Raw genomic sequence first — 25711 nt, 5'->3', positions numbered from 1 at the left:
CGGGTTTGGACTTGGCTCATTGTGTCAGCCGGGCCATGGCGGCGAGCACCGTAATGCACAGGTTTGCGTGGTTGCGGAAGTCTGGGTTCGCTCCTGATGTGCAGTCCCGGCTCCTCAACATGCCCTTTGACGGTGAACACCTTTTTGGCAGCAAGGCTGAGGAGAGCCTTGAGAGGTTGCAGACCTCCAAAGCTGCAGCAAAGTCGTTGGGCGCTGCAGTTCGCCAACTTCCGCCTTTTCGTCCTAGGGGACAGCAATGGAGGGGGAAGTTCCTTTCGCTATTACCCGTCCTTCAGTAAAGCAAGGGGAGCTAGCAGTCAAAGAGGCCATTGTAAGAGTGCCAGAGGTGGAAATAAAGGTGCTCGAGGTGCCAAGGCCGCTTGGGTAGTTGCCTCGTTGCCCTCGGGCAACGCCGCAGCCGCTACCACTCAGTCATGAGGCAAGGTCCCATGGTTCGCCGGTTGGGGGGGGGAAGGCTGGCGCAGCATCTTGTATGGTATTCCACTTATTTTTTGATATTGAAGAAAGACTGGGGATTGAGACCCATCATGGAATTAAGCGGTCTCAACAAACTCCTCAGGAAGGACAAGTTCAAGATGGTGACTCCTTCTCAAGTCCTCCAGGCCCTTCAACTTCAGGACTGGTTGGTGTCCCTCGACCTCAAGGATGCTTACTTCCACGTGCCGATCCATCCCAAGCACAAGAAGTACCTGAGGTTCGTGTTTAGCGACTCGCACTTTGTTTCGGGTCCTGCCGTTCGGATTGACTTCCGCCCCAAGGGTTTTCACCAAGCTCATGGTGTTGGCAGCGCATCTCAGGAAAGGGGGGATTCACGTTTACCCCTACCTGGACGATTGGTTGATCAGGGGGAGCTCTCCCGAGCAAGTCCTGGATCATCTGTCCGTCACCTGCCACTCCCTTCACAGGCTGGGCTTCTCCCTCAATTTAAAGAAGTCCCATTTGACACCAACGCAGCGGCTCCAGTACATCGGAGCAGTGCTCGACACGTCCCGGGGCAGTGTTTTCCTCAGGTGAGGGCTCTTCACATTCAGCAGATGGTGCACAAGTTTCAATTTTGCCCAGGATCTCCCAGCGTCCGAGTTCTTGAAACTGCTCGGCCTCATGGCATCCTGCATTCTTCTGGTGCCAGACGCTCGTCTGCGGATGAGATCTTTGCAGTGGGCACTCAAGCTCCAGTGGTCTCAGTCCTCCGGCAGGCTGTCGGACCCTGTTCAGGTGCCGCCCTCGGTGGCCCGGGACCTTCTGTGGTGGGCCGTCGAGGGCAATCTGATGAAGGGGCTCTATTTTGGCTGCCCTGGCCGGAGGTGACGATCGTGACGGACGCATCCCTCACGGGATGGGGAGCTCATGCCAACGAGTTGACAGTCAGCGGTCGTTGGTCTCCGTCTGAGTCCAGACTCCATATCAATCTGTTGGAGCTGAGGGCCGTCAGGCTATCCCTGAAGGCTTTTCTGCCGACTGTGCGCGGAAAGAGTGTCCTGATTCTAACGGACAACACGGTGGCCATGCAATACCTCAACAAAAAGGGGGGGGCAGGGTCACTTCCGCTGTGCAGGGAGGCGATGCAGCTCGAATTCTGGGCCATCCAGCAGGAAGTTTCGATCTCGGCTGTTCATCTGGCCGGAGACGACAACGAGACGACGGACGCTCTGAACAGGCAGAGCTCGATCTCTCACGAGTGGTAGCTGGCTCAGGAGATTCTCCTGGAGATCTTTGCCCTTTGGGGGAACCCCTCAAGTGGATCTTTTCGCCTCCAGTGTCAACCGGAAGTGCGAAAGGTTTTTACTCGTGGGAATTTCCTCCAAAAGGAACCTTAGGAGACGCGTTCGAGGTGGAGTTGTCATTCCCACTGCTGTACGAGTTTCCTCCAGTCCCCGTCATCCCGCAAGTGCTGCGGAGGTTACGGAGGTTCGGTTCCCGGATGATCCTCATTGCTCCAGCGTGGGCCCGGAGGACATGGTACCTGGACCTTCTAGACTTGTCCATCTGCCCTCCACGTCGTCTTCCCTACCGAGACGATCTGCTCTCACGGGAGGGGGGTCAGGTTCTCCATCCAGAGGTCAGATCCCTCAATCTTCACGCTTGGCTTCTGAAAGGTTGAGGTATAAGGATTGGGACCTCCCTGAAAACGTGATGGAGATGTTGCTCTCGGCCAGGTGGCCGGCAATTAAGTCTCTGTACCGTTGCCGTTGGAGAAAGTTCTGCGACTGGTGCAGAGTTCAGAATGTGGATCCTTTTGAATGTGACATTCCCATGGTTCTGTCTTTTTTGCTTTCTTTGGCCCACAGGGGCTTGCAAGTGGGGACCATTAAAGGTTACCTGGTTGCGCTGTCCATATTGAAGTGCTCGTCTGAAGAGTGTTCCTATTTTAAAATTCCTTTAATTTCGCAATTTTTGAAAGGGCTCACTAATGTGTTCTCTCCACCTTTTCTGGTGCCAGGTTGGGATTTGAACTTTGTTCTTAAGTTTCTTATGGGTGCCCCGTTTGAGCCTTTACATTCTTGCCCTTTGAGGCTGTTGACTCTGAAAACTGTTTTTGGTTGCGGTTACTTCCGCTCGCAGAGTGAGTGAGTTACAGGCACTTTCAGTTAAGCCACCCTTCACTGTGTTTCAAAAGGACAGGGTTGTCCTTAGTTCGTCCTTCTTTTCTTCCGAAGGTGGTTTCGGAATTTCATTTGAGCCAGAAGGTTGTTCTTCCGGCGTTCTATCCTCCTCCACATCCTGGTAAGGAAGAGGACACGCTCCATAGGCTTGATCCTAGGAGCGCGTTCAGCTTTTATATTAAGCTCATGTCCCGGGTCAGAGTGGACGTTCAACTTTTCATTCGTTACGCTGGAAAAAGGGTTTGGGACAAGCTGTGACGAAACAGACTTTGTCTTGTTGGATTATTTTAGCTATCTCCGAGTGTTACCGCTTGGCGGGTAAGTATCCTCCGGCTGGCTTGCGGGCCCATTCTACCAGGGGAGTGGCTGCGTCTACTGCTCTGCAGAGGGGAGTTCCTATTCGTCCCATCTGTGATGTAGCCACCTGGGCTTCAGTACATACTTTTGTACATCACTACTCCTTCAATTCTATCAGAGGGCAAGATCTGAGCTTTGGTAAGGCAGTTCTCTATTCCGCAATTTGATTGGGCATGCGAAATTTGTATCCTAAATTTTTTCCCACCTCCTTGCTGGGTACTGCTTTGGGAGTCTGTCGTAGATATGGAATACGTCGGAGGACCCAATTCCCTCGGAAGAACAAGTTACTTTCTTACCTGGTAACTTTCTTTCGATGGGATGGTCTGACGACGTATTCCATATCGCTCCCTCCCTGCCTTCCCCGCTGCAGAATTTCTTTTGCGATTGCAGCTTGCGTTCCGCAAGGTCTTGTGTGTCTGGCAGAAAACTGGTGGCACATGTTCTGGGAAAAAACTATAACTGAGGCTATGGGCGTTGTGCGTCCTACTTATCACATCAGGTGCCGTCGGAGGAGGTCCTCTGGGACGGCGCATCGACGTCATCGACGCAGACGCCAAAGATTTTCCGAAGCAGCACAGCTGTGGACATTACCTCTCATAGATATGGAATACGTCGTCGGACCATCCCATCGAAAGAATGTTAACAGGTAAGAAAGTAGCTTGTTCCTCTCTCTCCTCTGCAGGTGCCTCCCTCTGGAATGGCCTCCCTGCCCCTCCGACTTTAACCAGATCTCCCGAAGTTCTGCAAGCTTCTCATTACCTTCCTTTTCTCTCATCCCCTGCTAATGTTCATGTCCGATTCTTGACTGGCTTCCTGGTTCCTTCAGGGCAACAGGCCCCCTAATTCAGTCTACCCCTATAATTCGTCTCCCCTGACCCTCCCCCAACCTGCCCCTTGCCCTGCACGAGCCTGGCTGGGTATGGCCCCTTGTAGCCTTCCCAGCCCCTTACATCACACTTAGCTTGTGAATCTTCCTTCCCCTGCACTCTGCTGCTTTCCACTGGATCTGTCCACCAGGCCTCCCTTGACACTTTCTCATGGGCCCTGATCGGCACTACCCCCCTCCCCTCACACACTTGCACCTTCCAAACGTCATATGGCCTAGTACGATAGTTTTGTTTTTGTCCTCTGTCCCCTAACCTCCTTGTTAGGCAGAGTTGGTATGCAGTACCCTTTGGGACCATTACAGACAACTATGACTACAGGTGTAAGCAAAACCAACCTTTGGTATAAGTGTATACTACAGTTTTTGGTAGCGGAGCTGAGCAGCCAGGCATATCTCAATAGGGAATGTGAGCTGTAAGGATGTTACACAGAGGTCTACAATCACAGGTATTCAAATAAACTCTTACACTCAATGTTTCCTGGCTAAACACTTAGTAATTTATTCAACAGTCCGTAATAAAAGAGTCACTAGGAGGCAATCAATATCGCCAAAAATATACTTCAGTACTTTACACTATACGTTTCTGAGGCATTTAAACTACTTTGAAGGCAGTAACAACACCTAGACCTGTTAATCTACTTCCAACATCGTCACGCACTCCAAACTAACTTCACCACGTTCCCGCGACAGCCACCCATGTGGCACCTTCTGCACAGATTAATACAGTCGCAGGGCAATGGCAGACTGGTATCGGAGATATAAAAGTCCCTCCTGAACGATCCAGCGCCCCCCCCCTCAGCACCTAAAAGAAGATGGGGGGGGGGGGGGGGGGAGAGGGGGAATGCTTTGAAAACCGCAATAGCAGACTAGGACTGGACCTATATCCTACACAAACCCAGAAAGTAGCACTTCACACACGATGCAAACAAATAAATGTCAACTATGTACATCAAGTATACTATTCACTCGCAAAACTCTACTTGCAATGGGTGACAGCTTCCACGGCCCTGTTTTGGCACTTCTTGGGCTAACAAAACATCTACCATCCTTTTGGACGCAAAATGGCAGGACTACTACTGGTCCCAGCATGCAGGTGAGTGGCAATGACATGGGGTCGCGGACCCCCCCTTCCCCCCCCCTAACTTGCAAAGCTTGTTAAAGGACGTGATGTACTGTCAAGATATAGAAACGAACTTCATAAAGACACTGCCGCTCCACGCCCGGCCTCCGGACATTTGTGCTCCCTACATTACATATTTGATCTCCACAGCTGACTCAACATCACAGAACTCATCCCCTGGCCCAGACCCTTGTGACCACTGAGGCTCTGCGAATACCATCTGAGGAACACATACTGAATACAGCACTTGTGGGCAGAACTACTGTTGAATTTGGGGGGAGGGAGTCATTGGGGGAGGAGGATCTTCAGTTGCAGCCTGTGCAACGTTGTTGTATTATTGTTACTCGAAAACCAAAAATAAAATGTAACAAAAAAAAATTCTTTTGGAGGAGCAAAATGGCATTCAGAGTAGTTTGAAGTAGGAGCAAAGTCTTCTATAGGATCAAGCAGTTCTGGTAGTTAAACGGAAAAGTCTTTGCCAAAGTTCTCAGAAGTAGTTCATAAAAGAAAGATTCATATGTTGGGTCACAAGCTGACTAGGCCTGCAAGTTGCCAAAATTCCAAACATTTTCGCAGTGAGAGCTAAGTTCTCTCGGTTGGGTTTTCACAGTAATTTACAATGAAGAAAAAAATGCAGCTGAAGACTTTTGTTCGTGGCAGTTGCTGCAGATCTCGCTGTTCCTGAGCCTCAGTCGTGGGGACAAGAGGGAGGACGTCGGGGGGTGGGGGGAGATTCCTTGTTGGGCAAAGTTTGCATGCAGTACCCCCTGGGACCACTACACGCAACTATGACTACAGGTGTAAGCAAAACCAACCTTTGGTATAAGTCTGTACCACACAGTTTTTGGTAGCGAGCTGAGCAGCCAGGCTGATCTCAAGAGGGAATGTGAACTGAGGTTACACAGATATCTACAGATACAATTATTCCAATAGACAATTACACTCAAGGTTTCTTGATAAAACTTATTAATTTATTAGTGTCAGTTAGAAAACATTCCCTAAAAGGAGGCAATAAATATCACTCAAATATACTACAGTACTTCACACTATCGGGTTGTAAGTTAATAAAACAAATAGTTACTCTTAAACAGTGCAAATAGTTTGAGTTAACTAGAGGAGTTGCTCCAATGTAATAGGTAGGCCAAAGTCAAATGGCTAGAGTCTTGTGTAAGACGGTTCTGGAATTTAAACAGAAAAGTCTTTGCTACGGTTCTCAGAAGTAGTCTGTACAAGAAAGATTCATATGTCGGGTAAGAAGCTGACTAGGCCTGCAAGTTGCCAAAGTTTTACACACTTTTGCAGTGAGTGTTTTCACAGTACCTTTGATTGAAGAAAAAGATGCAGCTGAAGACTTCTGTTCCTAGCAATCTCGCTGTTCGAGATCCTCATTTGTGGGGACAAGAGGGAGGACGTTGGGGGACTCCTGCACAGGGACTGGTCACAAAGCTGGTAAACTGGCAATTCTGCTATTCCGGTAGCTGTCTTTAAGCACACAAACTGGTGTCCTGCTCCCTGGCTATTTGGTTTCCTGCAGCACTCTGAGGAAAATTCAACCAGCTCTGAGAATGCTGTCCAGGTGGCTTACGAGTTGATTGGTCCTGCCAACTCAAAGGAAGAAGTAGTCCTTGAAGGGCTTCTCTGTCGAGATGAACTTTGCGATTCGGACCTGCAGCATGGCTTTACCGGGCAAACCAACAGTCCAGGAGTTGCAGCTCGTCTTTTCTTTTGTTCGTGGTCGACTCTGCCTTCCAAGCCAAGAGACTTGCCTTTTATCCAGTTTCTCCCATTCATTCCAGCCTATCTGCCACTCACCCAGCAGGGTGGCTGTCTTTGCCGGCCAATCACGCCAGAGTGCATTTGGGTCTCCTAGGAGACTAAGCACAGGGAGTTTTGGGCACCGCCCTAACTTACTGCCCACCCCAGACACTCGGGCGCCAGAGGCGGTCTTCAGTCCTGAAGCCCACCAAAGGCGTAGGAACAAAGGGACCAAACGTGATTTGGCGCGCAGAGACAAACTCTAGAAGGACCTTTCCAAAAAGAAATGGTGAAAAAAGACGACCTGGACCCGTTTAAACAAAGGCTCAGACGCCATCTTGGAAACCATGGCTCCCGCAATTTAACGCTACCAGTGTTCGCAGTCAGGAAAAATCATGCTAGTTTGTTGTAAAACCACTGCCACCAGCCATTTCTAGAGGAAAGGATAGCATTTTACTGCTACATAAGTTTCTAGACATAGGGGATACTAGGTAAACCCTCCAGCACACTCTTGTAAGATAGTCAATTTAACTTTACTTTCCCTGGTAAACAGTAGTTTATCCCAGAGAAGGTATTTAAACCTTGGGACAGCCTAAAAAGTCAATCCTGTGTCACTGCACTGAAGGTGCTGTGGGATACACATGAAAAGATGATGCCTATGGAGTTGTCTAAAACTCCATAATCAAAACACAAGAGTAAAACACACATCAAAATACATGAGTGTGGAGAAAAGGGTCACACTCGCTCCAGGTACAAAAATCAAGTCCTCAAAATCCAGCAAAGTGGCTGGGGGGTCTCTAAGGTGAAGGGAATTGGCACATTTTTGAGAATTCTCCCTAACACTCATACATTGTGTATAGGCGCATTATAAATGCCCAAAACATTTCAGCAGTCCCTCCGTCCACCAAAATAAATTGGGGAAAACCCCAAACATAAAGGAAAATGAGACAGTAGAATTCCCAGAAATTGATTTCTGCCCAAATAGAAACCGATTTCTGCTGTTCCTCTAGTTTCTCTTTTGCTTCCACTCTCTCCCCCCAGCCCCCCTTGTCATCACCATGGCTCTCTCCGTCTCTATCTTCTCCAACTGTTTCACTATCGACTATCCTGCTCTTCTCACTAAGTCTGGTAGGAAGAAGTTCAAAAGTGATATCCTGAGCTCCAACCCTGGTTCTCCCCATCACTGACACCTACACCAGTGCTTCCTCCAGACAGACCCTCACTGACCTCCTCTTTGTGTTTCCCTCACCAGACCTATAGACTCTTAATACAGTGTTTGTGTTCTCTCCCTTCTCCCATTAATGGTGGCACCAATTGGGAGGCACTCCTCTAAGGTCATCATTAATGTCTACCTTAATTGCACTGTCTTGGTCCAAGGCCCTCAGGCCAACCTCCTCTGCTTTGACAGACGTTACCTGCGACTTATCAATTTCCTTTTCTCTCCTGCTGTGCTCTCTCCCTTCAGCTTCCTTGCCTCCACCCTCTGCCACCTCTTTGGTGCCCACTTCCTCCTCCCTGGCTCCCTTGCCCTCTTTGTGCTCCTTCACCTCCGCAGGGAGTACCTCTAATTTGTACCCCTTCCCGGAAATCTTTGAAGGATGGCAACCTTCTCCACCTCACCACTTTTAACTCTTGCTCAGCTGTCAAACACTCCTCTGACATCTGCCGTCTACTAGAAGAATTATACCTTGATGTCCTTGGACTCACTGAGACATTGTTCACGGCAAGCTCTGTTATGAGCTTTGACACTCCTTCCTGATGTCTACAAGAGCCTCTCCATGCCCAGATCCAACCGTCCTGGTCGGGGTGTAGCCTTGATCTTTCCGGAGTGGATCCCTGCTCTATAATTCCTATGCAGGCCTACTCCTCCTTTTGAATGCCTTGTCTGCAGGCTTTCTCTCTCTCCTGGCCACTCTTAGTTCTCCCTATCTACTGGCCAACTGGTCATATCACCACCTTCCTCTGAGTGGAAAGACCTCTCCTCCTCCCTCTGTGCCTCATCCACTCAACTCCTCCTCCTTGGAGATTTCAACATCCATCTCAATGCCTCCTGTCCCACCATGGGACTCTTTCACGACCTCTGCGACTCTCGATCTGTTCTTTCCTCTGGCCCGACTCACTCTGCAGGGCACACTCTCGATGTTCTGATCTCTTCAGATCTAACCCTCTCACCACTCCTCTCCTGGAATGACACTCTCTCCTCTCCTCTCTCTCTACCACTCAGGCCAAGCCTATCCCCACATTGCCACCCACCTTCTCAGTCATTTGACCCATGAAGCGTGTGTCAGTTGAAGCTTTCGCTGCCTCTTTCTCTTCTCCCTCCTGCACCTCTGGCTGACTCACACCCTGACACAGCCCTTTCCATGCTCCACTCTCTCTGATACACTTGATGCACTTTCCCCTGTCATGAGGATCTGCATGAAGCCTAAAGCCAAGTGCAACTCCTGGTACGACTCGGATCTCGTCACCCTTAAACGCAAGTGTAGGGTGGCGGAGAGGAAATGGTTGGCATCTTGTACATCCTCTGACAAACTGGCCTGACGCCTGCTCCAAAGGCAATACTGACTCTCTGCCCTCACTAAGAGAGCTTGCATACAAGCCTGCGTTTCTGCAGCATCTAGCAAATCGGCCACAATCTTTAAAATCTGCAAGGAACTGGCCAATCCTGCTGCAGTCTCCTGATCCTTCCAGGTCCTCTGTATTGCCCTGGCTTTTCTCTTCATCTCTAAAACCCAGGACATTCTGTCCACCTTCTCAACTTCTCCCTCCAGTCTCCTCTTCCTGCGGCCTGCCTGCAGCCATCCCACCTGGCCCCCCACTTCTCTGCCTTTTCCCTCTTCTTCCCAGGCAAGGTTTTTAGACAAGTCTGACCTATGAAAACCTCTTCAAAACCGGTTCTTCCATGTTCCTCCAAAACCATAAAGTGCCACATTGCCGCCCTCGCCCCAGCCTTGGCTGACTTCAGCAACCACTCTTTCGCCTCTGAAACCTTCCCCTCCCCTCTGAAGCACTCTCTTGTGCACCCACTTCTCAAGGAACCCTCAGTCGACCCCTCCCTTCCGGCTAATTATCGCTGATCTCTATCGCTCCTTTCCTGAGCAAATTCCTTGAAAAGCTGGCCATCTCCCAGCTTAATCTTCACACTGAATCTGTTGGTTGTCTCCATGACAATCAGTCTGGCTTCAGAGCAGCCAGAAGCATGGAAACTGCTCTCCTGAACATCCGTGAAGACCTGCTAACTAACTTGATTCTAATCTCACCTCTGTCCTCATCCTACTTGATCGCTCCTCTGCCTTTGGCACGGTCAACCATTACATTCTGCTCAACTGGCTCCGTGATAACCTGAGTATCACTGATCAGGCTCTGGCCTGGCTGCCTTCTTTCCTCTCTGGCTGACCCTCCCAGGTCCACCTTAGGTCCTTCCTCTATCTCTCTCTCTCTCTCTCTCTCCACCTGTGGTGTTCCCAAGGGGGTCTAACTTTTCTCCCTGGTTGTTTAACCAATACCTGGCACTGCTCGCACACCGCATTGCTGCTCTCTGCTCCAACTTCCAGTGCTATGCGGATGATACCCAGCTCTCCTTAAGGCTCCCCTCGGCTGCCTCTTCTCCTTCCTGGCTGTCTGCAATCCAGGATTGGTGTGCCGCCAATGATCTCTGCCTGAATGCCAGTAAGACAGAGATCCTCTTCATCGGCACACCTGCACCCCTCTTTCCCTCCATTCTAGCTGGCCTCCCTTGGCCCCCTTTTCCCTCCCAGATGTGAGGCGAAGAACCTCTGAGTTATCTTTGACTCCACACTCCTTCTCTCCTCACATTTGCGATGTCCAAGTCATATTGCCATTTGCTGTGGGATGTCGATTTGATGAGTGTAACGAACCATATGAAACAATGAAGCATCTCATACTCTATTGTCCCCATTTTAACAAAATACGTACAGCAAGATTTATGAAATTTGTTGATATAGGGTTTGAAGATTGCCTTGAGTTTTTATGGTCTCGCATGATGCAAGGAACTCACAACCGTTTAATCTATGAATTAGTAAGCTTTTGTAAGCATATAGAAAAAGAACTTATTCTGACTGGAGAATGAAATGCTGAGTTGGTAAACTGATTGGTATATCTTTTCTTTCACTTGTATCTTAAATTGTATTTAAAAGCATTAAAGTATTGTGTGCTAATGTAAAATAATGTAATTTCAAATGTTTAAATTTTCTTTTCTTTATGCATGGATTTTAACTTGCTCTTTTGCAAAGGTTCTACTCGAAATTATTCTTGTAAATGAACTAAATGCAAATAAAAAAAAAAATTGCCAACTGCAATTCCTCAGAGGTATTCTTCCTTTCCGCCGTCCCCCAGAAGCTCACCGTCTCCAGCGCTCCAGTCTCTGTAGGCTTGACTACTTTAACAGCCTCTTTTTACATCTACCCACCTACACTCCATCCTCTGCATTTTCCAAACGAGGACACCTGTGGGAATCCAGACGTCTGCCTTGCTCAAATTGCCCCAGTTTTTATTAGCCACAATCCCCGACAAAGTGTGATATTTGGTGGGGAAAAAACATAATGTTCACTTTGTCTGGGGCTCTGGGTAATAAATTCTGGGCCACTTCGCGTAAGTCAGACCGCTGCGCATTCCCACGGGTGTCCTCTTCTGGGAAATGCAAGGGGTTCCCTGTTTTCCTTGCTGGCTTCGACACCCTAGGCCCAAATCTGTAGGTTGCCCACATGAACAAATTGTGCTGTTGCAAAAGGCTTGGGGTTACCAGCGGGTTACCCTTTTCCTTTTGCGCCCCCGGTAGGTGCACCCACACATGTGAGGTACCTTTTTCGTCGGGACACCTGTGGGAACGCGAGAAGGTATGCCATCTGTTGGCGACGTGTTTCGGTGAGTGGACACAGGGAAATGTCTCTGAAATTGGCTGGAAATGAAGACAATTCTCCCGACATTTCGCTCTGGCCACTCACCGAAACACACCGCCAACAACACATGGTCTACCTTCTCGCGTTCCCACAGGTGTCCCGATGAAAACGGTACCTCACATGTGTGGGTGCACCTACCGGGGGTGCAAAAGGAAAAGGGTAACACACTGGTAACCCTAAGCCTTTCGCCACTACCCATTTCGTTCATGTGGGCAACCTACAGATTTGGGCCTAGGGTGTCGAAGCCAGCAAGGAAAACTGGGAACCCCACGCATTTTCCAAAAGAGGACACCCGTGGGAACCCACACATGGCCAAATTGGAGGGGCGGCCCATCTCATGTAGCCCTCCCCAGGGGCAGATAATGGGGGGGGGTGCGGGGGGCTGTCCTGCACCCCTCCCTGGGCTCAGGCCATGTGTGGCCATGGAGTGGACCTCAACCCCTCACCCCCCCCCCCCCCATCACCCCAAATGGGTGGCAGGGGCACCTCATGCAGGCCTCCCTGGGCCTCCTACAAACGGCTGCGTCCGGTACACCCCACTTCCATTTGGGGTGGGGGAGGAGAGGGCCACCACAAAAGGTGGGGCAGGACCCCTAATAGATGGGGCAGTAGGGCTTGGGCACCCTGGGGGCAGATTGCCACACTAATGTGGCCATCTGCACCAAGCGACGTTGGGTAAACAAAAGAAATCGTACAAATTCATAGGCTGCTTTTTAGGGGGGGGGCTGAGGGGCACCCTAAATTGGCAGCAAATGATGTCCTCACCCCCCCACCCTAAATGGAGGGCCCCACCTCATGCAACCTTCCCTGGGGGCAGATGGGGTGGGGGGCCCACCTCATGCATCCCTCCCTGGGGTCAGATGCCCCTTCCTAGGAGCAGATATCAACCCCCATGGAGGGTTGCATGAGGTGGGGCCCTCCATTTGGGGTGGGGGGGTGAGGGCCACCCCCCATTGCAGTACATCATTCGCTGCCAATTTAGGCGGGGCTGCAGCCTACGATTGTGTTTTATTTTTTGTTTACCCAAGTTCGCTTGGCGCAGATGGCCACATTAGTGTGCCAGTCTGCCCCCAAGGTGCCCAAACCCTACTGCCCCTTCTATTGGGGGGCCACTCCCACCATTTGTGGTGGCCCTCTCCTCACCCACACCGAACGGAGGGGGGGCACATCATGCAGCCCTTCCTAGGAGGCTCAGGGAGGGCAGCATGAAGTGCCCCCCCCAGCCATTTGGGGGGGCACCACAAAAGGGGGGAGCAGGACCCCCAATAGATGGGGCAGTAGGGTTTGGGCACCCTGGGGGCAGATGGCCACACTAATGTGGCCATCTGCACCAAGCGAAGTTGGATAAACAAAAAAAATACAAATTCATAGGCTGCTTTTAAGGGGGGGCTGAGGGCCACCCTAAATGGGCAGCTAATGATGTACTGCAACGGGGGGTGGCCCTCAACCCCCCCACCCCAAATGGAGGGCCCCACCTCATGCAACCCTCCCTGGGGGCACATAGGGGGGGCACCTCATGCATCCCTCCCTGGGGTCAGATTCCTCTTCCTAGGAGCAGATATCTGCCCTCAGGGAGAGTTACAAGTGGTGCCCCCTTTCTACTTCGGTTGGGGGGGCATCCCCTCTTTCATTCAGTAAAAAATCCATGGTGGCTAGTGGCCCCCCACCAACTTTTCCCATCATTTCAACAAAAAAAAGTTACATTCCTTTGGGGCAGATGGTCAGCCATCTGCCCCAGGGTTCACATGCATGTGCCCCCATGCTTTTGGGGCCGGGAGGGGGGAGAGGGCTGCTTACTTGAAGCATCCCCCTTCCCCCCCACCTCACAAACGGATCCATGGTGGTCTAGTGGGTTGCTGGTCGTGGATCGAGCGCTCTGTGCCGATCCGTGACCAGCAATGCCTCATGTGTCCTTGGAAAGGGGAGAATCTTTCCAAGGACACCACTTTTTGCCAAATCCCTGGTGGTCTAGTGGGCCCCAGGGCCCCAAACCCACCTCCCCTTCCCTCGATTTTTATTTTTTTGACCCCTGGGGGCAGTGATCTGCCCCCAGGGGTCTTTGGCGCTGTGGCCCCATGCCTTAGGGCCACGGGGGGAGGGGGGACGCTTACCTAGTAAGCAGCCCCCCCCCCCCCCCCCCGCGTCACAAATGGATAGGTATTGATCCAGTGGCATTGCTGCCCGCGGATCGGTGCAGGGATCGCTCAAAACAAGGTGCCGAAAAGGACGAGCTATCTCGTCCTTGGCACTGCGTGTGCACTGCCAAGGACGAGATACCTCGCCCTTGGCACTTAAAGGGTTAATGTGAATTTTAACTCTTGTTTCTTTTGGTTGTAGAGTCTGACACACTCCATAGGCATAATCTTTTACATTGTCCCACAGCACCTTCAGTGCAGTGACAGTCTTCCAGATTTCCCAAAGGTTTCTTCTCTGGGATAAACCACTGTTTCCCAGAGCAGTAAAGTAAAATTGACTTTACTTACCATTGTAACTTTCTAGACCTAGCACCCCCTAACTTACAATAGAGTGCTTGGGGTGGGGGGGTTACCTAGTATCCCCTTTGTCTAGTTTCTCATGTAACATTTTTTTGTTAACCTTTTCTCATTGAATGGGTGGTGGCAGTGCTTTTGTTTGAACTACCATGGTGTGCATTTACCGCGGGCTGCGTTCACAGCTACAGTAAAGCATTCACGGGAGCCATCTTTGTCAAAATGGTGCCCGGTCTTCTTTTTTCGCCACTTCTTTGTGGAAAGGGCCGCCTTGAGATTTCCCCTGCGCGCCAAACCAGGTCTGGTCTCTTCGTTCATTTTGCCTTTGGCGGGATTCATGAGTGAAACCTGCCTCTGGCTCCAGAGTGTCTGGGGTAGGCAGGAAGTGAGGGAGGTGCCCGAAACTCCGTGCTTGGTCTCCTTGGAGACCCAAATGCACTCTGTGGTGATTAGCCGGCTGACTGTCCGGCAAGGACAGCCACCCTGCTGGGTGATTGACATCTAGGCTGGAATGAATGGGAGAGACCTGAATAAAAGGGAAGGCCTTTGGCTTGGAAGGCAGTCGACCACTGGACGAATGGACCAAAGAGCTTGAAGAGGATGCCTGCTGCAACTCCTGGACTGTTGATCCCGGTGAAGCCCTGCTGCTGTGCTGAAACGCCAACTTCTCATCGACAGAGAGCCCCTGCAAGGACGGCTTCTTCCCTTGAGTTGGTGAGACGAATCAACTACAAAGTAAGCCATCTGAACATCCTTCTCGGAGCTGGTTGAATTTCCATAGAGTTGCTGCTGGAAACCGTATAGCCAGGGAGAGGAACACCAGATTGTGTTTCTTTTGGAAGATCCTCCGGACTCCCAAGAAGCAGGACTGACCAAGCCCAAGCCCCCTCGACAGAGTGCGGGACCCCAGAAGCAAAGAAAGTCCACCTCGACAGCCAGGAACCGCAGTGTTACTATTTGCGGTAGATGCCAGGAGCTGAGACACTGAACAGCCACTGAAAGTGAAGTTAGCCAGTTGCAAGTTATGACTGTCCCACTGCAGTGCAGGAGTCCCCTGACTTCCTCCCTATTGTCCCCACGACTGAGGCCCAGGAACAGTGATATCTGCAGAGCTGCACAGGAACAGAAGTCATCAGCTACATCTTTCTAGAAGTCCTCTTTCTGCATCTGTAAAACAAGTCTAAGAGAATTTACCTTTTACTGTAGAGAGCTTGAAACTTCTACAACTCACAAGCCTAATCAGCTTGTGGCCCTTCATTTGATTCTTCTTTCCATCAAAGACTCCTAAGAACTTGTGCAAAGACTTTTCCATTTTACTTACCAGAAGTGCTTCATCCTATACAAGAGTTTTACTCATTGACTTTGACTTAGCCTATTGAATCGTACAACTCTTCTTGGAGTATCCAAAAGTATTTGCGTGCTTAAGAATATTTGTGGTCTCTTGTGTTCTAATATCCTTTGCCTTTTACCAACTTTTAACTGTATTCTAAATGCCAACAGTAAGATATTAATGACCCCACCACCCTAGTTATTGAAGTCACCTGTGGGTGTAGGTTGTATCTGTGGGCCATCCCAAAAGGGTCTTTACTAATTTAGAAACTAAGAGTGTACAGTATTGAAGTGTATGTGTGTGTTAATAGTATATTGCTCCCTTCTAAAGAAGGCTTTCTAACTGACTGATAAATAAATGGATAATTGTTTATGCAAGAAACCTTGAGTGTAAGAGTTTATTTGAATACCTGGAACTGTAAATCTTTGTAACTCCACTACAGGTCACATTTACCCCTCTTGAGATGATCCTGGCTGCTCAACACGCTACCAAAACGGTAGCACAAGCTTATACCAAAGGTTGGGTTTCCTATACCTGTAGTCAGTTGTTTGTAGTGTTCCCAGAGGGTACTGCATACAAACTTTGCCTAACAGTCTTGTAAGGTGGGCTCATTTATTAGGCAACATGGTCTTAGTGGGTGACCCCTTACACACTTTGAAGTTAAGCATGACTCTATGGTACAATAAAAAGTACAAGCCACTTACTGCCTTGACCTCTAAAAGAGCCCCCAATACCTCTCATCATCAGAAGCCCAAGACTGCCACCGTAGTGGACCTCAAGCCACCCACCAGTTTCAAAGACGCCCTCATCGCACGATCACTAAGAGCTCATGCCATCGAAATCCTTGACTTAATTATTGAACAAAACCTGGACCTACTGGTAATCACAGAATCCTGGCTCCACCAAGCATCTGGACCTCTCCTAGCTCTTGCTATCCCACCCGACTATTCTACCCTTAGAACGGCTATAGAACCCACACTACAGGAGGTGGTGTAGCCATCACAGCTAAGATCCTGTTCCATCAAAGACATTGTAGGGTATGAACTTCTGCTAGGTAAACTCGCTATGAATGAGAAAACCACAATCAATATAGTGGTGATCTATAGAACACCCAGCTCCAATAGTCATTCCGAAGTAAACATTCCACTACTTCTTGCCCCACTCATTAAACCAAACACTAAATGCACTGTCCTTGGAGACCTGAATCTAGGCTTCAATGACAACCAAGACCACAAAGGTGAAGTCTTACATTCAGCACTCAAAGACATGAATTTCACCCAATTGGTGAACGCTCCTACGCATATCAAGGGCAGAACATTTGATTGGATCCTTTCACTTAATACCAGACTAACTATTGACTCAATTATTCCCCTTGGTTGGCCGGACCACTTCTTCATAAAATTCACCCTCATGAGGGATGTACCCTGTCCTCCCAAGACCAAAGTAATGGACACCTACGAAGCTAGAAATCCCAGAAAACTCACTGTACAGAATTTTGCCCCCATCCTCAACACATTAGAAACTAATTTGGTCACCATCAAGGACCCAAGTACCATCGCAGACTACTACCATAGTGCCTCACCCTTACTATTGATAAAGTAGCGTCTACAACAACCAAAAACGTGCCGACAGACACATTTCATAATAACATCCCACCCTTGACTTGGTCAACCCCTTCAAGGACGCTAACAAAATCTATAAAACAGCTATTATCTCCCATAAAGCCAATGCCTACAACACTCGCATCAGTAATGCCTAATCAGACTCTAAAGAACCCTTGACTAGAAAATCCGTCATGACCCTGGCCAACTCTAGTAAAGAATGGTACACCACTATACAAGATGCACTAGCCTCTAAAATTGCTCTGCTACAAAACAAAATAAAAGACTGGTATTAGCAGATGAAGAATGTAGTAGTTGTGCCTATGCTTCCCTTTCTACCTAATTTGTAATTTGTGGTGATGAGTATGTTTGACTTACTATTTTAAAATAACTGTTTATCTGCAGGGCCTCGTGGAGGTGGCTTCGGTGGTCGTGGAGGTGGCTTCGGTGGTCGTGGAGGTGGCTTTAGAGGTCGTGGAGGTTTCCAAGGTAGCAGTGGTGGTGGACCAAAGGATGGTGACTGGGTCTGCCCGAACCCGTAAGCTTATTTGTATGGATTATTTTTTAAATTACAATTTGCTTGTTGCTCTGTCTAACTCGACTTCATCCTTTTTACTCAAGGTCCTGCGGAAATGTCAACTTTGCTCGAAGGAATTCCTGCAATCAATGTGATGAGCCCAGACCAGATGATGGACGACCATCAGGAGGTGGGAAGTTCGTCCTTAAGATGGTCTTGGGTAACACCATCTCTTGGATTACCAGCATCTTTTAATTCATTTAATCAGTTTTAACTATTTCCAGTTCAAATGTTTGTTGGAGAGCAGTACAGTAGAAGGTGGGCAGGTTTGGCATTTAATTCCAAAGTGAAGTGATCGGGAGTTATAGAACCACACTGTGGCTGCATAGCTCATGGTTTCAAGTCTGTCATGGTGAAGGTGTTTGTAAGGTATCCTGTTCCCTGTGCGAGAAAACTCGAATGGTTAGGTGTGTGTGTGTGCGTGCCACTGGTTGTGGCAGTGATTTCACTTTTTGGAAATGTAGCTGATTTCAGATAGCATTTTATTGAAGGACACTCTAGTCCGCATCCATCTGATTGTGGTTTCAACCTTCACACTTGTTGCGACAGTTTTTGTATCACCCTCTGTGGATGCTACAACATCTAACTCTAGGGAAGATGGGTAAAACGCCAGACAAAAAGGGAAGCCAAACCGCTCTTAAATAGTCAGGTGGTCAGAGCGGCAAGTCCACAAGGTAAGAACTGCCATTTTGAGCCTACTTCGTTGTCACTTAGACCAGGGGAAAAACCCAGGAAAACGAAATGGCCTGGAGCAGGATTTAAAAACAAAAACATTGGTACCCCAAATGTCTACCTAAAGGGTACATTGCGCTACCAGTGTGATAAAATGGCTAGCACCCTTGATCAAGCTAAAATGACAGCACAACCATCAATCAATTCCCTTAAACGAAATTAGTGACACATTCACTCTAGAGCATAAATGATGTGCCTTAGTCACCCCTGGGACTGGTCTCCTTAGAGCCTGTAAGTGATTTCAATCCGGGGCACACCCAAGTCGCGCCCAGCATGCAGTGCGCAACTGAAGCCCTTATTTATTTTTATCTAGAAGTTCAATATTCTGAACGATATACCACTCATATCACACCCTTCTCCGGAGACATCCCTCCCCCTCCCTGGGTGACACTGAACCAGCAACAATCAGGGTAGTTTGCAAAGGTAAATATTTATTTATATATTTAGAGTTTAATCACAATATATTTTAATTGGTAAACCACAATCACTAATGTGGTGACAAAACACTGAATAATGTGTTAATACACTAGGAATCGAGTAATGAGCACAAAAACAAATGCAGAACAGAAACGAATACTTTAGTGGTGGTTTGAACAGATGGCCCTATGGTTAAGGGTCCCCCCCTCCCTGTGTCACCCCTCAACCCCCAATAGGCAATTAATTGGATATGAGGAGAGAGCAGGTATTCAGGAATAGCACAGATCAAACAGAATATCACACCCACCTACCCCCTTCAAGCACAAGAGAAAAATGGAATCGACTTTTCAGCTGTCAGTGGCTTTGAAATTGTCTTTAGAATTGACTGGGCAAAAACACCAAATGTGGTCAAAAATACTTAAATTATTATAAATTCCTATGGGAGCCACTTTGAACAGTTGCACACAATCAATGAGTTGCAAGAATAAGTTGGAGAATGTAGGCCTTGCAGAAAGACAATAGTTCTTTACTGCTGGCAAGAGTCTTGGCATCTGGATCTGGAAGGATGTTAAAGCTGGATGTAGAATGCTGGATCAGAGTGCTTCACCGGAATCAGGAAGGTGAGTGAATCAGTGAGTCCCTATGTGTCGTCAGCTGTCTCTATCCTTTCAAATTACATCACAAAATGGATGTATGGGCCGGCTTAACTAAGCTTGTCCCTGTGAGCTGGGATTGGATCAAAACCTCATCTCCGCCTTGCATCTGAGTGATTAGATCAAGGCCGGATGAGGTCTCATTTTATGGTTTGCTTTACAGTCCTTGGAGACCTCCCTTTAGACACTGGTCTCAAAATCGGATTTCATCCTAATACATATTTCTACATTGGTCACCTCTACACAAATCACACACAATTCCTTATTTTATGTAGTATCTGTTCCTCAAATTCTTGCAGCTGTGGGATCGTTTCACCTTGCTACAGAATTTTGTCCTTTTTGCCATGAATACAATTTCCAAACTTTCTGTAACTTTCCACAAATGTGTGTTTACCATAGGGATGTGTGTACATTTATTTTACAATTTTAGCATTTACACAGTTCACATAAAACCACATATATTTCCATTCCTGTCCAGAATATGTTGCACAGTTCTACCACCTCTTAAAACGTGCAGCCAGAAATTAGACTAACAGATCTGTCCTTTGTATATTTTTCACCACTTTGAATCACAAGTTAGGAGTCTTTAAAAAAATTGTTCATTGTTCAAGCTTAACAGCAAATGGTCCTGCCCCTTTGTCTCTCCCTGCAGTCCAGGAGCAGCCCCCTCCCTTGGGAGTTCCTTCCAGGAGCAGTTTACGACCCCTTTCACACCTCCGTTTCCTGGGCTGAAGGGCCTGCTATGAATTCTTTCTGCAGACAAAAGTCTGGGCTAACCCACAATTATAGTCTCCACGTCAGTTTCTGTTGAGAGGATTTCCCCTCCACTTGGAAGAAACCTGTTTTTCCACTTCCATAGGGTTGCAGCTCAGCCCGGCTAATAAATCCAGCAAAAACCAAACTTGTGGCATCAAACATAAATGCATTACTTTCTGAGCTTTAAATCTGTGGGATCACAAGCATAACTGAGATCTGTATTCCTTTAATCCGGCAGACTTTTAGTTTAAATACTTTGAGGTTTCATCAGGAGCTCATCTAACAGCTGTCATTCACAGGTAGCCCAGGGTACTGCACACAGATTTTGACAGGGGTGGTCAGTTTACAGACAATCCAATTTCTCTGAAGAAATGTTTTACTCTTTAAACCTTAGGATTTTATATATTCGCCATGCTTCATAAGATTACATGAATTTGAGAACCAAGCAAGATTTTAAATGTTGAGAAGTGTTGTGTATAGGCATTTTGGAGTTTTTAGCAACAAAGCAAATGTCCTTTATAGGCACATTTTGGAGTTTCATTTGCAAAGCACTGTTTCTCTCCCTGCACTCTGTTTGCTGGTCATGGAGCCCACTGGCACATTTTCTGCAGGGTGTGCTCTATTCCACTACACATGCACCATGGGTGGCAGGTTGTGCATCCATCTTTGTGTGTTGCAGGACACGGTTTTGGTAGGTTTTTGGCACACACAAGAGCATTGCCGCCATTGTTTCTTGCACCATAACTATCAGCGTGATGCAGCATAAGATAGCCGAGTGGGTCCATACATCCCACAGGCCCCCTAATACCATATACCTTACAGGTTTCGAAATTGTGGGGAGCTGGGAGCTACTTTTGGCTCCCCAGGCCAACTGATGTCAAACACATGTGAATTGAACTCTTTGCATTTGGGACAATCTATAAATATGACACATGTATATGACATTAAAAGCATTAGGGTTCATAAACAATAAGCAAAATGGAAGTTTGCCTCTTTTGTTGAAATTAGATATGCGTAAAGCTATATACTAGCTCCTGGCTCCCCCGTGGTAACTCCTGCTCATTGGTTGATGCCAGATCCCCAGAAGCTGCTTTTAGCTCCTGCTGCTCATCTAATCTTAATTCCGACCCCTGCCTTGTGATGGGTGAAAAGGGACAAGGGGGGAGTAAGACTTGGCCTTTCCTTGGCTGAAACCGAATTTGCGGTGGGTCCCTCCGTATCGACTCCTGAGGATTTAGTGGCCAATGGTGCCAACCATTTGAAAGGCGGTTGAGTGGGAGTCCCGACAATGCTTGAATCCCGAAGGCTTGGGCCCAGAAATACTGATAGCAAAAAATTGTTGAACAAGCCATGTTCTAAACAGTTTGCTGTGTGTGCCGAAAAAGAACTGCGCTCTGGGGCGTAGTGCATTCCAGAAGTACAGTCAATGATGTCCCGTCTCAGGTCGAGCACTGATACGGTCGAGGCACGAAGGAGTCAGACTACATTGAATTGCACTATGACCCTACCTCATTTTCCAAGCGGCTGTCCGCGAGAGGATAATCGATCAAGATGAGGAATCTATGGGAGTAATTCCCATAGAAGGAACATTGCCAGTAAGTACATTTTCCTTCTTTACTATCCCCACCGTTATGCAGTTTTTGAAGAGATTGACCAGTCTCCACCCCGCCAGTTTGACACTTGGTGGGGTTTGAACCTTATCTTTTCAATGGTGGCCGTTTTCTGTTGCTTTTGTGCCCTTTGAGTTTGCTCAAGCCTATCTCAAGAGGGGTAAATGTGAGCTATAGAGCTGTACAAACGAAATTCATAAATACAAATAATACTTACACTCAAGGTTTCAGTTGTAAATAGTTATTTAACATCAATTTTTAATGAAGCATTCTTTAAAAAGGCAATTCATGTAACAATATAAATATACTTTAAAATTACTTTTCAGAATCAGAACCAGTTGGTGGATAATCTTTGGATATGCTTGTTACACAATTCCTTCAGCCTGAGGTGACTTCAATCACAAGGACAGTAATGGCATTTATATAGTTCTCCAGCATGGGGTCTGGCATGGATTCACATGCTCATGAATATTCCCTGTCGTCAGGCTGGGAATCCTTGGTAAAGAAAAATCAGTATCAGTTTCGTTTCTGATCTGTCTTTCCTAGTAGTAACCAATCACTGATCTCTGCGTCATACTGACCACAGCCAATGACTGCCCTCTACCTAAGCCCTGCCTCTGGCAGCCATCTTCAGATTTTTACCGCACGTTCAAGTGTTGGGAGTCCTCGTGCTTAGCTCTCGAGCTTTTACTGCATGTTTTGCGCTTTTTCAGGTGAATTTTCACTTTTTTTCGGTTAATCAAGCATCCAGCTCCACCGTGCCTACTCCCGTTAACGGCTACCAGTTGTGGGATTTTCCTACGCCCCTCAAGGGTGAAGATTTCGTCGAATCAACTTCTTGGAGGATTCCAGAAGATTCGCGGCCTACTTCGAGATGGCCCACGATGCGAGTTTGTCGCCCGGACCCAAGCTGTTTCGCCGCTGCCCTGGATGCGTTTAAGGAAGATGAACATTCGCAATGCCTCTACTGTCTTCATGGGGACAAGACTCATGTAGAGAAGGACTGCCAGTTCTGCAAGAACTTGTCGGAGCGGACCATGAGGGACCGTCGATCCTGTCTCGCAAGCTGGTTGGAGAAGGGCTCAACGGGTGAGAAGAAGAAGAAAGGGTCCGAGCGGGCTTCGAAGTCCTGTGCGGACGCCCCGGCGACAGGGGCCCAACACCATGCCAAGCGCCGCGAGTCTGCTGGCTCCGGGAGCGCCGAAAGGTCGGGCTCTTCGGTCGCCAGGCAGGGCGCACCTTCCCCGGCACCGTCAACCACGAGCCAACGCTCCGGTTCAGGGAAGAGAAAGTCTGAGACCCCGGGTAAGCTTCGGGAGAAGCCCCGTCCGATCTCGGAAGAGGGGGAGCGAGGCGTCGCCCCTCCCCCTAAGGAGAAGGCCCGGGACGCACCTAAGGTGGTGAAGGCCCCTACCCAGCAAGCGAAGGCCTCTATCGAGGCTATCGCGGCGACTCTTGCCAAGCCGGCAGAGATACCGCCAGCGGAGACTGCCTCCGGGACTAGAGTTTCCCTGCCGCCAAGGAGGGAATCCTCTTTTCAGCCCATCGTTGTGGCCGCCATGATGGAAGAAGCGAGGGGGGGCACGGTGCCCTCCTCGAGCTCTGAGTCAGCCTCGGAGGTGGAACTGACCGAGGCCGTGAGGAACCTCGAAGTCCAATTCGAGAAGGTTTGATCCCGTCAGGAAGATCCTCGGGAGATAACCGAGGAAGACTACGATGGTGAGGAAGAGCGGCCTTCCCTTTCGGCGCAGACGGAACCTAGGCCTCAGGATGGCTCGGCGGCCATTTTGTCTGCCATCCAGTCCTTATGCTCTGAGATAAGGACGAGATTCCCACGGCCCAGGCCGGAGGACCCGCAACATGGCCTGTCGGGAAGTCCTCAGAACAAACGACAGAGGACCCAACCCTCTCCTCCGCTCGCCCCCGTAAGGCCTACAGTTCCCTCCTCATCCTCCCACGAGTCGGGAGATGACGGTGCGTTGGGCTCGACAACGGGTTCTGAGGGCGATGACGGAACGGGTCTCCCGTCGCGCGGGCCTCGCCGCCCGACGAGATTGGCTCATTCCACGCCATGATCGCCAGGGCGTCTGAATTGTTCCAGCTCTGCCCGGAGGAGCAGAAAAAGGAAGGTTTCCTCTATCAGCGCCGGGAGGCCAAGAGGAAGACGGTTATCGCGGTGCCCCTAATCGATGACATCTGGGAGGAGGGCCTGTCGGTTCTCAAAAACCCCTTGCACCAGCCAAACGGGACCGATACGAGAAGAAGTACCGGGTCCCCGATACTGCTCCCCTGTGCCTCAGGGCCCAGCCAACACCAGACTCGGTCGTCTCGGCGGCGGCGAAGAAGAAAGCGGCGGGGTTAGGAGCACGACAGGGAGCTCGGGTTTAAGCTGGCCCCCATATTGGACTTGCCGGACGACAAGAGGTCCGAGGCCCTGGAAATACTGCAAGAGGGCGAGGTGGCGTCGGACCACGCCATAACGGTGGCAACCGATATTGCCGATACCGGGTTCCGCCAGCTGGGCAACGGTGTTTGCCTACGACGACGGGGTTGGCTCCGGACGACCGACTTCCGTCAGGACGTCCAGACCAGGGTGTTGGACATGCCGTTCGACGGCAGCAACTTGTTCGGTAAGGCGGTGGACGAGTCCCTCCAAGCCATAAAAACACACGGAGATGGCCCGCGACCTAGGAGCCCTTCAGCAACGACGGCCCTTTCGGAGCTCCGGAGGCAGACAGGGTGCCTCCAAGGGATCCAGCGGTGGCTCGTCGTCCTACCGCCAGGCGGCACGCTCCTTGTCTCAGGGGGCCTACAGGGGTCGCGACAAGCAGGGAGCGCCTCGCCGCCATCAGCAAGGTGGCCAGGGCGGCAAGGCCACCACCTCCAAGCAGGACTGAAACGGCCGTGGTCTCGGGCCCTCACCGAAGCACCCCGGTGGGAGGCCGGCTGACGAATTTCGTCGGCGTGTGGAAGTCCATCTCCACCGACCCTTGGGTGCTGGATACCCTGGCAAGAGGACACTCTATCGAATTCCTGAAGAAGTGCCCTCACGTTCCACCTGTGGCCAGGAAGGAAAATCATGTCCCGCAACTGCTGTTGGAAGTACGGGCGATGCTCAGGAAAGGCGCCATCGAGCCTGTCCCGAAGAGGCTCCGGGGCACTGGGGTGTACTCAAGGTACTTCCTCGTCAGGAAGAAGACGGGCGGCTGGCGCCCCATCCGGGACCTTTGTCGTTTGAACAAATACATCAGATTACAAAAGTTCAGGATGGTCCCCCTCCAGCACGTACTGGGACAGCTGGAGGAAGGCTACTTTCTATAGTCGTTGGACCTGGAGGATGCATACTTCCACGTTCCCATCCTCAAAAGTCACCGAAATTTCCTCAGGTTTGTCGTCCAGGGACGCCACTACCAATTCAGAGCATTGCCGTTCGGATTGAAGTCGGCCCCCAGGGTCTTTACCAAGTGCCTAGCACCAGTGGCGGCGCGGCTGTGCCTACAGGGGATTCACGTCTACCCCTACCTGGACGACTGGCTCATCCGCTCAAGGACGAGGGATCTCGCCGTCGAACACACTGCGAGGACCGTCCAGCTACTCACAAACCTGGGATTCGCCATAAACTACCCGAAGTCCCACCTGGTGCCGTCGCAGGTGGCCCTGTTTCTGGGAGCGAAGCTCGATACAGTGAGGCACCTGGCGGCCCCGTCGGAAGAACGGACGAAGACCATTCTAGGCAAAGTGCAGCGCCTCCTAGCCATGGACGTGGCCAGGGTGAGGTCCATCAAGTCCCTTCTAGGGATGATGTCCTCTTGCATCTACCTGGTGCGCCTCTGCAGACTACGGATGCGCCCTCTTCAAGAATTTCTCGACGCCTGTTGGATACAG

General features: G+C 49.6%; 1 protein-coding gene across 5 annotated transcripts in view; it reads left to right on the top strand.

Moving 5' to 3' along the window:
- Window positions 1-25711, top strand: part of LOC138488148 (TATA-binding protein-associated factor 2N-like) — a 530913-nt gene that overhangs the window by 413819 nt on the left and 91383 nt on the right. For all 5 annotated transcript variants that reach the window (XM_069614929.1, XM_069614927.1, XM_069614926.1 and 2 more), the window contains 2 exons: window positions 17487-17619; window positions 17703-17788. In XM_069614929.1, the coding sequence (XP_069471030.1) occupies window positions 17487-17619; window positions 17703-17788 (219 nt within the window). The remainder of the gene's footprint in view (window positions 1-17486; window positions 17620-17702; window positions 17789-25711) is intronic.

The sequence above is a fragment of the Ambystoma mexicanum genome, chromosome 9 (assembly GCF_040938575.1).
Source record: "Ambystoma mexicanum isolate Mex_15411 chromosome 9, UKY_AmexF1_1, whole genome shotgun sequence".
Lineage (NCBI taxonomy): Eukaryota > Metazoa > Chordata > Amphibia > Caudata > Ambystomatidae > Ambystoma > Ambystoma mexicanum.
Note: the sequence above shows the minus strand (reverse complement) of the source record. Positions and strands in the feature narration are given on the sequence as shown.